This window comes from Mobula birostris, chromosome 19, assembly GCF_030028105.1.
Source record: "Mobula birostris isolate sMobBir1 chromosome 19, sMobBir1.hap1, whole genome shotgun sequence".
NCBI classification, from domain to species: domain Eukaryota; kingdom Metazoa; phylum Chordata; class Chondrichthyes; order Myliobatiformes; family Myliobatidae; genus Mobula; species Mobula birostris.
Window position 1 is genome coordinate 39,792,106 of NC_092388.1, and position 15,534 is coordinate 39,807,639.

At 43.2% G+C, this 15,534-nt stretch overlaps 1 protein-coding gene across 4 annotated transcripts in view; it reads right to left on the reverse strand.

The window, feature by feature from the left end:
- LOC140212531 (solute carrier family 12 member 7-like) overlaps window positions 1-15,534 on the reverse strand; it is a 266,651-nt gene that overhangs the window by 185,935 nt on the left and 65,182 nt on the right. Inside the window, exon 1 of one of the 4 annotated variants that reach the window (XM_072283466.1) lies at window positions 7,990-8,139. The exons of the other annotated variants lie outside the window; for them this stretch is intronic. Within the exon in view, the coding sequence (XP_072139567.1) occupies window positions 7,990-8,089 (100 nt within the window). The 5' untranslated portion in view covers window positions 8,090-8,139. Of the gene's footprint in view, window positions 1-7,989; window positions 8,140-15,534 lie in introns of those variants that run through there. 4 annotated transcript variants of the gene reach the window in all.

Below are 15,534 nucleotides of genomic sequence, written 5' to 3' on the forward strand. Positions count from 1 at the left end.
ATTAGGGAGAGAGAGAGAGAGAGCCAGTGGCAAGTCAAATTAATGAGTGAATAATTAGTTTTTGTTGTACTGCATATCATGGTTTTTCCTTGGGGGCTTTGCTGTTGCTTGCTTGGTGTGTACTGATGCTTTTTACTGAAATGGGGGAGGTTTGTTGCTTTGCTGCCACTTGTGTGTGGGGGGTGGAGAGTAGGGGGGCTCTGGGGTTCTAACGCTTTTTCTATCACTCGTTCTTTGGGGTACCCTTCTGTTTTCGTGGATGTCTGTGAAGAACAAGAATTTCAAGTTACATATTGTATACATTCTCTGATATTAAATGGAACTATTGATCTCTGCCACTTCTGAGTTGCCGGTCACCAATTAAGATTACCCAAGCTCCATACACCAACTGCCCCAAAGTGCATGTATATACATATTGCATTTACAATTTAGAGATTTCTCTGGGTAGTTGTGGAGCATTCCTTGGACTGGACAATCAGCAGGTCTGGGCACCACAATGCATGTTGTCCAATTAATATTCCAACTAAACTTAAGTGCAAGCATGGTAAGGTTGCTGGAACGTTTTGGAATGTATGCACATGATTCTCGCCTCCTCCAACAAAAGACATAACTGAAATTAATAACTACATTTGAGGGAACAATTGCAAGCCATGAAATAACTTATTCAATATAATCATATCTTGGGATATTACACATTGACAAAATAGGAGAGATTATATCTTGACCTTGTCTCTGTTCCAAGCTGTCTAGCACGTGAGTGCCAAAAATGAAACACTCACATTCCTGAAAGAAATCATGAAATCACAAACTTGAGTCAAACATTTTAAAAGTTTACATAAGTCACTTTCTGACATTGCTAGTGCCACCTTTAATTGTGCTATTAGTGTCAGCTACCTAATCTCCATTAGTCACTTGTCCTATAATTTCTTAATATAGAAAGTGGTTGAGATCTTTCAGTCATTAATGAGTCCCTTTAAAACTAAACACACGAGATTCAGTTTTGAACTGTTAGCAAATTGGTCACTAAGGGTCTTAACTCAACAAAAATAGACCACCTTAATAAGAAGGAAAAATGACCAGATGGCAACAATAAATATGCCTAAATACTGGTAAGCTTGAATTAATTGTCCTCAGTTTCTCCAGTAACAGCACTTTCTTTCTATTCAACTAGCACACACAAAATCCAGGAGGAAGCCAACAGCCATGGCAGATCTATGGAAAAGACCATAAGATATAGGAGCAGAAGTAGGCTATTTGGCCAATCGAGTCTGCTCCACCATTCAGTCATGGGCTGATCCAATTCTTCCAATCATCCCCACTCCCCTGCCTTCTCCACATACCCTTTGTTGCCCTGGCTAATCAAGAACCTACCCATCTCTTCCTTAAATGCACCCAATGACTTGGCCTCCAGAGCCACTTGTGACAACAAATTCCACAGATTTACCGCCCTTTGACTAAAGTAATTTCTCCGCATCTCTGTTCTAAATGGACGTCCTTCAATCCTGAAGTCATGCCCTCTTGTCCTGGACTCCTCTACCTTGGGAAATAACTTTGGCATATCTAATCTCTTCAGGCCTTTTAACATTTGGAATGTTTCTATGAGATCCCGCCTCATTCTCCTGAACTCCAGGGAATACAGCCCAAGAGTTGCCAGACTGTAACCTCATATGGTAACCCTTTAATTCCTGGAATCATTCTCGTGAATCCTCTCTGAACCCTCTCTAATGTCAGTCTATACTTTCTAAAATAAGGAGCACAAAATTGCACACCATACTCCAAGTGTGGTCTCATGAATGCCTCACAGATCCTCACCATCACATCCCTGCTCTTATATTCTATACTTCTAGAAATGAATGTCAACATTGCTTTCGCCTTCACCACTGTCTCAACTTGGTTAACCTTTAGGGTATCCTGAACAAGGACTCCCAAGTCCCTTTGCATCTCTGCATTTTGAATTCTCTCCCCATCTAAATAATAGTCTGCTCACTTATTTCTTCCACCAAAGTGGATGACCATACACTTTCCAACATTGTATTTCATTTGCCACTTCTTTGTCCATTCCCCTAAACTATCTAAGTCTCCCTGCAGGCTCTCTGTTTCCTCAACACTACCCACTCCTCCACCTAACTTTGTATCATCAGCAAATTGAGCCACAAATCCATTAATCCCATTGTCCAAATCATTGACATACATCATAAAAAGCAGCAGTCCTAACACCAACCCCTGTGGAACTCCAGTGGTAACCGGCAGCCAGCCAGAATAGGATCCCTTTGTTTCCCACTCTTTGCTTTCTGCCGATCAGCCAATGCTCCACCCATGCTGGTAACTTCCCGGTAATTCCATGGGCTGTTATCATACTGAGCAGCCTCATGAGCGGCACCTTGTCAAAGGCCTTCTGAAAATCCAAATACACCACATCCACTGCATCTCCTTTGTCCACCCTGCTTGTAATTTCCTCAAAAAAAAAAATTGCAGTAGGTCAGTCAGGCAGGATTTTCCTTTCAGGAAATCATGCTGCTTTTGGCCTATCCTGTCAGATGCCTCCAGCTACTCCGTAATCTCATCCCTAACAATTGATTCCAACAACATCCCAACCACTGATGTCAGGCTAACATGTCTATAGTTTCTTTTCTGCTGTCTCCTACCCTTCTTAAATAGTGGAGTAACATTTGCAATTTTCAACTCATCCGGTACAATGCCAGAATCTATCGATTCTTGAAAGATTATTGTTAATGCCTCTGCAAACTCTTCAGCTACTTCCTTCAGAACCAGATGGTGCATTTCATCAGGTCCAGATTTATCCACCCTCAGGCCATTAAGCTTCCTGAGCACCTTCTCAGTCGTAAATTTTCACTGCACATACTTCATTTCCCTGATACTCTTGAATATCTGATATACTGTAGCTGTCTTCCACTGTGAAGACTGATGCAAAATACGCATTCAATTCCTCTGCCATCTCTGCATCTCTCATTACAATATCTCCAGTGTCATTTTCTATCAATCCTTTATCTACCCTCAACTCTCTTTTACCCTTTATATACTTAAAAAAGCTTTTAGTATCTTGTTTGCTATTAGTCGCCTGCTTCCTTTCATAATTCATCTTCTCCTTCCTAATGATCTTCTTAGTTTCCTTCTACATGTTTTTAAAAGCTTCCCAATGCTCTAACTTCCCACTAGCTTTGGATTCCTTGTATGCCCTCTCTTTTGTTTTTACTTTGGCTCTGACTTCACTTGTCAGTCACGGCAGTGTCCTTTTTCCCTTTGAAAATTTCTTCTTATTTAGAATATACCTGTCCTGCATTTCCCTCATTTTTTGCAGAAACTCCATCCATTGCTGCTCTGCTGTCCTTCCTGCTAATGTCCCTATCCAGTCATAGGGACATTAAATTTCCAAGTGAACTCGATCATATTGTGATCACTGTTCCTTAAGGGTTCCTTAACCTCAAGCTCTCTTATCACCTCCAGATCATTGCATAACACCCAATTCAGTGCACCCTAGTGGGCTCAACAGACTGTTCTAAAAACCTATCCTCTCTTGAGGTCCAGTACTAGCCCAGTTTTCCAAATCCACTTTCATGTTAAATTCCCAACGATTATCATGACATTGCCTTTCTGACACGCCTTTTCTATCTCCTGCTGTAATTTGTAATCCACATCCCGGTTGCTGTTTGGAGCTCTGTATACAACTGCCATTAGGGTCCTTTTACCCTTGCCATTTCTTAACTCAACCCATAGAGACTCTACACCTTCTGATCCTATGTCATCCCTTTCTAATGATTTATTATTTTTATATACACAGGGCCACACCATCCCCTCTGCCTACTAACCTATCTTTCCAATACGCCATATATCCTTGGACATTCAACTCCCAATGGCAGCCATCCTTAAGCCAAGTTTCAGAGATGGCCACAATGTCATACTTGCCAATCTGTAGCTGAATTTCAAGATCGTCCATTTTATTCCTTACGCTGCGTGCTTTCAGTACACTATTTGTTGCTTTCTGTTTTACTGCACCACACCTCTATTGCCCTGTAACTCATCCCTCTGGCTGTGATTATGCCTCATCTCCGACCTGTTCTTTCTATCATATCTGTTGCACACTATCTTTGACTTTTCTGGTTTCTCCTTCTGCAGCCCTACCACTCCAGTTCCTATCCTCTTGCCAAATTAGTTTAAACCCTCCCTAACAGCTCTATTAAACCTGCCTACCAGGATATTGGACCCCTTTAGGTTCAGGTGTAACCCATTTTTTTTGTACAGGTCGTACCTCCCCCAGAAACTGCCCCAGTGATCCAGGAAACCAAAGCCCTGCCCTCTACATCAGTCTCTCAGCCATGTATCAATATGCCCAATCATGCTATTCTTGTGCTCATTAGCACGTGGCACAGGCAGCAATCCTGAGATTACTATCCTGGAGGTCCTGCTTTTCAGCTTCCTACCCAACTCCCTGAATTCTCTCTTCAGGACCTCCTCCCTTTTTCTACCTATGTCATTGGTACCAACTTGTACCAAGACTTCTGGCTGTTCACCTTCTCCCTTCAGAATACTCTGCACCCGATCCGAGACATCCCGTACCCTGGAACATGGGAGGCAACACACCATGTGGGTATCTCTATCGAGCTGACAGAACCTCTTGTCTGCTCCCTTCACTACGGAATCCCCTATGACTACCGCATTCTTCATCTTCCTCTTTCCCTTCCGCACCATGAAACCTGGCTCAGTGCCAGAGACCTGATCGCCGTGTTGTCCTTTGTCATGTTGCCCCCCACAACAGCATCCAAAACGAGATAACGGTTACTGAGGGGGGACGGTCACAGGGGAGCTCTCAACTATCTGAGCTCTTCCCATCCCTTCCCTGACAGTCATCCACTTATCTAACTCCTGCACCCTCAGGGTGAAAAGAGTAAACAATCAAAGTTTCGGGCCGAGGCACTTCAAGATGAAGGGTCCTGATGTGGAGTCTCAGTCAGAAATGTTGACTGTACTCTTTTCCATAGATGCTGCTTTCCTGCAGAGTTCCTCCAGCATTTTGTGCATGTGGTTTGGTTTTCCAGCATCAGCAGATTTTCTCAACTTTGTTGTTTTCTTTCTATTGCCCCTCCCTCTGCAGGCACTGCCCACAACTGAACTTAGTTGCATGCAATCTTTGTGTGCTTACCTACCTAAGATCTCATGTGAACCTCTTAAGATTTGTTTGATTACACTCTGGAAAGTGCCTCAGGCATCCCAGTTTTTTTATATTAAAAAAAAGGCCAATATGCATGTCTAACACTAAATTACTGATACTCTGTTGATTATGATAACAACCAGAACTGTTAATTTAATTGGTTAAAATGGAATTCAACCAATTAAATTTAATTTTGGCTGGAAACAAAATGATGTGGTAAAAATGATACTGTGGAAGGCAATAGATTTACACATAATTGCAAAATACAATGTGGTAAGGTACAAGTAGTATAGGTCCTAGTAAGCATATGCCCCTTTGAACTTCTCTTAACATGTTCTCGTATTTTTCAGTCAATACCTTCTTCTTAACAAGAGAAACTTGGTTTGTTTCAATTATAACAAAACCTTATATACAACCATTCTATCTCTTCAGAATTTTAACCCAAAAACAACTACGTATCTGTTTTCCAAAGGTCAATCAGCTACATTACAAATGAAACAACTTTCCTTTATCTATTGCAACACATTCATAAGCCATCATGAAACATTAAAAGTATTGCTTTAATATTAATTGCTTCTGTTATTTAATTATAGCAGGTAATTTGTGCTAAACAAGCTTCCACAACCAACAAAGAGAAAAACATGTAGTTTGCATTTAGGGTAGCTAGTTAAGGGATTAACATTAAACTAATTAGGATATTAGAAGCAGTTTTTAAACTTTGAATAAATCAACCAGACCAACAATAAACTGAGATAATGGAGGGACCTCAACTTAATGTCTCATTTGAGAGGTAGAAGCTATGGTAAAGATTAATGGAAGTAATTTTGATGGCAAATCTATTGTATCTCCATCTAGTCAAAGATAGAGATACAATAGATTTCTATTGTGAATAGTGTGAATGGGAAGCATTATTCATTTCTGTCTGGACTATATGCTTGCTCATTTGAAGAAAACCAGAATATGATTGTCCCTACGTGAAACATAAAAGTATATTTTTCTGCTTGATCAGAGTACTCTTCAAGACCACCATCAAGTGCCCAAATCATACACCTTTAATAGAAATTTTGAACCCCAGAGCTAATTTGGGAAGACAGTCTGTATACACGGGGTGTCAATGTCACTTATTTTTACCAGGGGTCATGCTAAAAAATGTGCACTGAATTCTAATGGAGTAACAGATACTCATTTGGGAAGGTCCATGCACATAACTTTGTTCCAACATGAGGTGCAAAAAGCAAAAACAAAAATAATTCCATTTCTGCCTCTTGTATCTTGGTAATTCTAGTAGCAAACTTGAAGTCCCTTATTAGGATAATGCTTTGGATACCTTTCCGCAAAGTTCCATTAATTTTCATTTTCAAGCAGCCAGATGGAAGCTCAATACTTTATTATGCAATGCTACTTACTATAAGCCAATCACACTTCATTAACTTTTCATTTTTGAGGGTGTTAAGCCATTCAAATTTATGGTTCATTTTTCATGTGTTTTGTTTATCTGCCTTCTCCTGAAACACCTTTTCAACAGGCCTCAATTTTGAAAAAAAATTCACTGTCTTGCACTACCTTGAGAATCTTCACATTTCTCAAACCCTTAGTGTGAAAATTGCTTATTATTTAACAAAATGGTGAAGTGGCTTTATTTTTAAAATCAAGCCATGTTCTAGATTTCCAATAAGAGGAAATAAGTGCAAATTTCAAATTTCCAGTCAGATCATTCCTTAACATCCAATACTCAAGCACATCTCAACATTGTACTTCAAGTTGTTGTCAAAATTTTCACCATTCATATTTCCAATCGTAATACTCAAGGCACTACACTGAATGCTCAAGAGCTGCTCTGCCTTATGCACACAATTGCTTCTCTTCAACAGTACCAACTCTAAAGTCATGCTGTTTCGTGAATATTTTGTCTTTTATTTCATCAGACACTTGAAAATATTTTTCCTTCTTTGTCAAAGACCATATCAACAAGCCTACAAATGCTAGCATTCCTTTGCATTCCCCTTTCTCTTTACTTTCCACTCACTCCACCCTTTCTTCAAATATGAAATGTTTTCCCCAGCTTTCTGACCTTCTCGGGAACCCTTAGGAAAAGCATGCACTGATAAAGACGCTGCTCAAGCTCTGAAGCCAGGCCCTCTGTCCATTAATTTGAATTAAGTCTGTAACCTTATACACTTTCAGCTGCTCAGCCAACAAAAGACACAAGAGTGGTGTCTGTTTTTTTTTAAAAAACAGAACTGGAATCAAGAAAAATGCTGCAGATAAACACACAATTGTTATAATGTATAGCTATGTGGCTTCGAACATTAACTTGGAACTCCTTTTTATAAATTTGTTTCTATCATTCTGACACTATCTTCAAACTGCGGAATGCGACTCCGTCACTTTCCAGGTATTTGGATAAGATTAACTGGACTTTTGATTTTTAAGGGAACAAACTGCTTTCAAGAACAGAATAAAGATTTGTCAACAAGCATGGCATCAATAAGTATATTAATTACTTGGGTTACTCTTCACAGCTTGCCAAAGACAACAAACAGTAAATCTAGACAGTGTAGAAAGTTAACAGGTAACGTTATGGAATCTGTTTCCATAAACCCCCCTTCAAGATAGGACTGTAATTTTCCTGCTTAATAACAACAAATCAGCATTATTACTATTAAAAACATTCTTGCCTAGCTGTCTGTGAAGAGATAAAATTCCTGCTGCTCAAGTTAGCTAAGTGGGAGGATCTATCACCTGCCTGTTGCAACCTGCTTCTCCATTGTTTAGTGAGAGCATTTAGCACATACTTCTCTCTACAACTTGTTCACACTCACCAGCAGACAATTCTCCTGGGTCGTTCTCCACAGCAACACTTGTTCCCTTTTCTGAGGCTCCTTCATCATCCACTGGTAAAACAGTGAAGTTAGTCGGCATTTTACACCATGTGTGTACTGCTGTGACTCAGCTCAACTAACCAGCAGTTTTAGTTTTATTGCTTGGGTCCTGACCATGTGACTTGCTTCCTTATTTGGTAACGTTGCACTCCACCCATCCTTGGCTAAACAACATGTTAATTCATGTCAGTATTTCAAATGCCTGGTCAAAATGTCTAAACTGAAGTAACAAAGAGTTTGCTACAAACAGCACACCCCAGTGCAGATGTTGGAGCACAGAATCCTGACTCCCCAACATAATACAGGGAAAACTGGAGATTCTGCACACACAAAATGATGCAGGAAATCAGCTGGTCAGGCAACACCAATGGAAATGAATAAACAGTCGACGTTTTGGGCAGAGACCCTTCATCAGGACTGGAGAGGAAGGAAGAGAAGCCGGAATGAAAAGATTGGTGGTGGGAGGGGGGGGGGAAGAGGGCAAGCTAGAAAGTGATAGGTGAAGACAGATGGGAGAGAAAGGTAAAAGACTGTTGAAGGAGGAATCTCTTAAGAGAGGAGAGTGGGGGGGGGGGGTGGAGTGGAGGTGATAGGCAGGTGAAGAAAAGTGGTAAGAGGCCAGAGTGGAGAATAAAATAACACCAAACAGATACACACAGAGGCTTCCCCAGCAAAAGGGATCATAGCATGTACCAGCATACTGATACAATGCATTTTTAAGCAAGAAGCAGTCAAAATGGAGAGGGAACGCTCATGGAAGGAATATGAGCAGAGAATCAAAATTAGTCACTTCTGCTTTGGTCCTTACTCTACAGAGAATGCAAGGAGGAAATGAAAACTGTACTGATCCATAAAGTCAGAAATCATAAACTGTTAGAAATACTCAGCAGACCAATCAAATACGAGTCACTTAAAGAATGCTCAAATAGTAAACCCCCTTGATTTTGCTCACTGTGCACCATTTGGGGATGCAAACCTACTCAAGAATTAGACCTGATGGATACACAGTTATTGTGTTAATTAGCACTAGGTTGTAGACTTTCTTTTAACCGATTAGAGTCTTCATTGGACTAAACTGCTATGTGTTTTTAGCCATTGCAGATTAGACTAAAATGAAAAAAGATGAGAAAAATATGACAAAGAAAATCAAAGGGAGTGGAATTGGCAACCCCCACCCACCCCACAACACTTTGGCATTTCAGCATTTTTCTTTGGAAAATTAAGTTTTTTACGATCCAAATACAATTCTATTCCAAGAAGGTCGATTACTGTAGGGCTACACCATCAGTGAGCTGCTCGTTGATTGGAGTAGCTGGACAGGTGCCGGTGGCGGAGTCATAGTGGCTAGCTGAGGCTGGGATGGTAGAGAAAGAGCAGTCGAGCTGGCGAAGAGGCTGGCAGTGATGGAGAGAGCGCCAGCCCAGGTGTTGAAGGGGCCTGCTAAGGCCGGGATGGAGGAGAAGGAGCCGACCGTGGTGTCAAGGGGGCTGGTAAAGGCCGGGATAGTGGAGAAGGAGCCAGCTGAGGTGGCGAAGGGACCAGCTGGGATATCAGCGGAGCCCCCCCATGTGTCAGAGGAGCTGACCTGGCTGCAGACTGTGTTGCTGCAAGCTACTAAGCAGCATCAAATTTGGTGCAGTATAACCGTGGGAAATTGTCTCAGACATTACACTTGCGATCGTAAGGCTCCATTGAGCTGTGATAATGTACGTTGTCGCAGGCCTTTTACCCTCGTCTGGTGGAGGGACAGGCAAAATGGGAGATGTGTAGCATTAGCTGCAGTGAGAACTAGGCCTCAAGCCCCGGGTTTGCCTGCTGCTGCAGACCAGGTGAGACGTGCAGAAGCATGTACAGCGTTGTAGAAACTGAGAAACATAGAAAACCTACAGCACAATACAGGCACTTCGGCCCACAAACCTGTGCCGAACATGTCCCTACCTTAGAACTACATAGACTTTACCCGTAGCCTTTATTTTTCTAAGCTCCATGTAGCCATCCAGGAGTCTCTTAAATGACCCTATTGTTTCCGCCTCCACCACTGCCGTCGGCAGCCCATTCCACGCACTCACCGCTCTCTGCGTAAAAAAAACTTAACCTGACATCTCCTCTGTACCTACTTCTAAGCACCTTAAAACTATGCCCTCTCATGCTAGCCACTTCAGCCCTGGGGAAAAGCCTCTGACTATCCACACGATCAAAGCCTCTTATTATCTTGTACGCCTCTATCAGGTCAACTCTCATCCTCCATCGCTCCAAGGAGAAAAGGCCGAGTTCACTCAACCTATTCTCATAAGGCATGCTCCCCAATCCAGTCAACATCCTTTCAAAACTCCTCTACACTCTTTCTATGGTTTCCACGTCCTTCCTGTAGTGAGGCGACCAAAATTGAGCACAGTACTCCAAGTGGGGTCTGACCAGGGTCATAAGAACATAAGAAATAGGGGCAGGAGTAGGCCATCCAGCCCATCAAGCCTGCCCCACCATTCAATAAGATCATAGCTGATCTGTCCATAAACTCAGCTCCATCTACCTGCCTTTTCCCCATAACCCTTAATTTCCCTTACTATGTAAAAAACCTATCTAACTGTTTCTTAAATGTACTTAGTGAAGAAGCTTCAACTGCTTCCCTAGGCAGAGAATTCCACAGATTCACCACTCTCTGGGAAAAACAGTTTCTCCTCATCTCCATCCTAAATCTTCTCCTCTATATCTTGAGGCAATGTCCCCTAGTTCTAGTCTCACCTACCAATGGAAACAACTTTCCTACTTCTATCTTATCTATCCCTTTCATTCTTCTGAATTCCAGAGAGTATAGTCCCAGGCAACTCAATCGCTCATTGGTTAACCCCTTCATCCCTGGAATCAACCTAGTGAACCTGCTCTGCATTGCCTCCAAAGCCAGTATATCCTTCCTCAAGTATGGAGACCAGAACTGCAAACAGGACTCCAGGTGCGGCCTCACCAGTACCCTGTATAGTTGCAGCATGACCTCCCTGCTCTTGAATTCAATCCCTCTAGCAATGAAGGCCAACATTCTGTTTCCCTTCTTAATAACCTGTTGTACCTGCAAGCCAACATTTTGTGATTCATGAACAAGCACTCCCAGGTCCCTCTGAACAACAGCATGCTGCAATCTTTCACCATTTAAAATAATAATCTGCTCTTCTATTATTCCTTCCAAAGTAGATGATCTCGTATTTACCAATGTTGTATTCCATCTGCCAGACCTTGACCCACTCACTTAACCTATCAACAGTATATCCCTCTGCAGACTCTCCACACCCTCTGTACAATTTGTTTTTCCACTCAGTTTTAGTGTCAACAGCAAATTTTGCTACACTACACTCAGTCCCCTCTTTCAAATCATCAATGTAAATGGTAAACAGCTGCGGGCCCAGCACTGACCCCTGCGGCACCCCACTCACCACAGGGACCTATATAGCTGCAACATTACCTCTTGGCTCCTAAATTCAATCCTGCAATTGATGAAGACCAATGCACCGTATACCTTCTTAACCAGAGTCAACCTGCGCAGCTGCTTTGAGTGTCCTATAGACTCGGACCCCAAGGTCCCTCTGATCCTCCACACTGCCAAAAGTCATACCATTAATGCTATATTCTGTCATCATATTTGACCAACCAAAATGAACAACCAACTGGGTTGAACTCCATCTACCACTTCTCAGCCCAGTTTTGCATCCTATCAATGTCCCATTGTAACCTCTGACAGCCTCTACACTATTCACAACATCCCCAACCTTTGTATCATCAGCAAGTTTACTAACCCATCCCTCCACTTCCTCATCCAAGTCATTTATAAAAATCACAAAGAGTAGGGGTCCCAGGACAGATCCCTGAGGCACACCACTGGTCACCGGCCTCCATGCAGAATATGACCCATCTATAACCACTCTTTGCCTTCTGTGGGCAAGCCAGTTCTGGATCCACAAAGCAATGTGCCCTTGGATCCCACGCCTCCTTACTTTCTCAATAAGCCTTGCATGGGGTACCTTATCAAATGCCTTGCTGAAATCCATATACACTACATCTACTGCTCTTCCTTCATCAATGTGTTTAGTCACATCCTCAAAAAATTCAATTAGGCTCGTAAGGTACAACCTACCTTTGACAAAGCCATGCTGATTATTCCTAATCATATTATACCTCTCCAAATGTTCATAAATCCTGCCTCTCAGGATCTTCTCCATCAACTTACCAACCCCTGAAGTAAGACTCACTGGCCTATAATTTCCTGGGCTATCCCTACTCACTTTCTTGAATAAGGGAACAACATCCGCAAACACAAAATAATCTGCAGATGCTGGGGTCAAAGCAACACTCACAACACGCTGGAGGAACTCAGCAGGTCAGGCAGCACCCGTGGAAAAGATCGGTCGATGTTTCGGGCTGGAACCCTTCGTCAGGACTGTAGAGGGAAGGGGCAGAGGCCCTATAAAGAAGGTGGGAGGGGGGAGGGTGGGAAGGAGAAGGCTGGTAGGTTCCAGGTGAAAAACCAGTAAGGGGAAAGATAAATGGGTGGGGGAGGGGATGCAGGGAGGTGATAGACAGGAAAGGTGAAGAAAGAATAGGGGAAAACACAATGGGTAGTAGAAGGAGGCGGAACCATGAGGGAGGTGATAGGCAGCTGGGGGAGGGGGCAAAGTGTCATAGGGATAGAGGAAGGGAGGGGGAGGGAATTACCAGAAGTTGGAGAATTCTATGCTCATACCAAAGGGCTGGAGACTACCTAGACGGTATATGAAGTGTTGCTCCTCCAACCTGAGTTTAACCTCATCATGGCAGTAGGGGAGGCCATGTATGGACATATCTGAATGGGAGTGGGAAGCAGAGTTGAAGTGGGTGGCTACTGGGAGATCCTGTCTGTTGTGGCGGACGGAGCGGAGGTGCTCGATGAAGCGGTCCCCCAATCTGCGTTGGGTTTCACCGATGTGGAGGAGGCCGCACCGGGAGCACTGGATGCAACAGATGACCCCAACAGACTCACAAGTGAAGTGTTACCAACAGACTCACAAGTGAATGGGGGCAAGAGAGGAGGTGTAGGGACAGGTGTAGCATTTGCGCTTACAGGGATAAGTGCCAGGTGGGAGATCCGTGGGGAGGGACATGTGGACTAGGGAGTCACGGAGGGACTGATCCCTGCGGAAAGCAGAGAGGGGTGGAGAGGGAAAGATGTGCTTAGTGGTGGGGTCCTGTTGAAGGTGGCATAAGTTGTGGAGAATAATGTGCTGGATCCGGAGGCTGGTGGGGTGGTAGGTGAGGACAAGGGGAATTCTGTCTCTGTTGTGGCGGCGGGAGGATGGGGTGAGAGCCGAAGTGCGGGAAATGGAGGAGATGTGGGTGAGGGCATCATTGATGATAGCAGAAGGGAAACCACGATCCTTAAAGAAAGAGGACATTTGAGATGTCCTGGATCGAAAAACCTCATCCTCGGAGCAGATGCGGCGGAGACGGAGGAACTGGGAATAGGGAATGGCATTTTTGCATGCGGCGGGGTGGGAAGAGGTATAGTTGAGGTAGTTATGGGAGCCAGTGGGCTTGTAGATGTTGTCAGTGGACAGTCTGTCTCCAGAGATGGAGACTGAGAGATCGAGAAAGGGGAGAGAAGTGTCCGAGATAGACCAAGTGAATTTGAGGGCTGGGTGGAAGTTAGAAGTAAAGTCGATGAACTTGACGAGCTCAGCATGGGTGCAGGAAGCAGCACCAATATAGTCGTCAATGTACCGAAGGAGAAGCTGGGGAGCAGTACCAGAATAGGTTTGGAGCACAGACTGTTCCACATAACCAACGAAGAGGCAGGCATAGCTAGGGCCCATGTGAGTTCCCATAGCTACACCCTCAGTCTGAAGAAAGTGGGAAGAGCCAAAAGAGAAGTTATTGAGTGTGAGAACCAGTTCAGCCAACCGGAGGAGGGTAGTGGTGGTGGGGAACTGGTGAGGTCTATTATCCAGGAAGTAGCGGAGGGCTTTGAGGCCTTCTTGATGAGGAATGGAGGTGTATAGGGATTGGACATCCATAGTGAAAATGAAGCAGTTGGGACCAGAGAACTGGAAGTTATTGAAGAGGTGGAGAGCATGGGATGTATCCCGGATGTAGGTGGGGAGGGACTGAACTATGGGTGACAAAATGGAGTTCAGGTAGGCAGATACAAGTTCGGTGGGACAGGAGCAGGCAGAAACTATGGGTCTACCGGGACAGGCAGGCTTGTGGATGTTGGGGAGGAGGTAAAACCGAGCGGTACGGGGTGTGGGAATTATGAGTTTAGTGGCTGAGGATGGAAGGTCTCCGGAGTTGATAAGGGCGCAACATCCACAACCCTCCAATCCTCCTGTTGTCATTGATGTTGCAAAAGATCATTGCCAGAGGCTCAGCAATCTCCTCCCTCGATTCCCACAGTAGCCTGGGGTACATCCCATCCGGTCCCGGCGACTTCATCAGCACAGGTGCACAACAAGTTTGTGTCAAAGCTCAGTTGGGGACTAGCCTCTCCCGTCAGTGTTGCCCTCCCGTGTTCGAGCAGTGGAATGCCAGGCTGGATTGCGTGCGTCTGTATACTACCAGGAGACTGTATCATTGATTTGTCAGGATCTTAGGCTATATTAAAAAAAATAAATAAAATATATTTTTTTTTGAGTGAACACATTTCTTTACTCGCTATTTTGAATTGTCTTACTTGCTTTTTTTGAATGTTTGCTTGCTATTTTGAATGTCTTCCACCTTGGCCCCAGAGGAACAGTCTCTAAATTTGATTTGATTTGAATGAAAGAAAAAAAACATAGTTGCTGCTGCAACAAACCCAGGAGTAGTTTCATGGAGGCATTGGGTAAAATATATCATGGAAAAACTATTGGGCAAAGTAAGATTGTTTACTTTCTAAATGGCACTGGAAAGAGATGTAGTGACAGTTTGGAGACAGCAATGAAGTAATAGCAGGTGGGAGATCAGGAATGGAACTGTCCCTGAACAAAGGAGATTTAGAAAAAAAAAGGGGATGGGAAGAAAAAAATTGAAGGAGGAATCATCAAACCTGGAAAAAAGTTATATTATCTGTATTTACAGATCCATCCTTTAACATCAGGGGGCCTTAGGATCAAGATTACATCTGGGAGTTCTTCGGTATATAAACATAGATGCTCATTTGTTCTTAAACAACGGCCATAGACAATACAGAGATAAATTACATTTCCTGCAAACACATAGTTACTCAGGATGTGATTTATTTGCACATCAGATGATTCCTACATACAAATATTGGTGTGTTAGAGACCTGCATCTTAGGAACAGTTCAAAAGGGTGATTTATGCAAGACAGTTGATGAAATTAATCATACTGAATATATTTACCATCAAGCCACACCTCTACTGAAAACTATGCAGAAAAAAAAGCTAAGTGTATAAAGGGAGGGTCATTTGAGTATTCTGCTATCTGATACAATGTAAATTCTACCAACACGTCATACATTTAGAA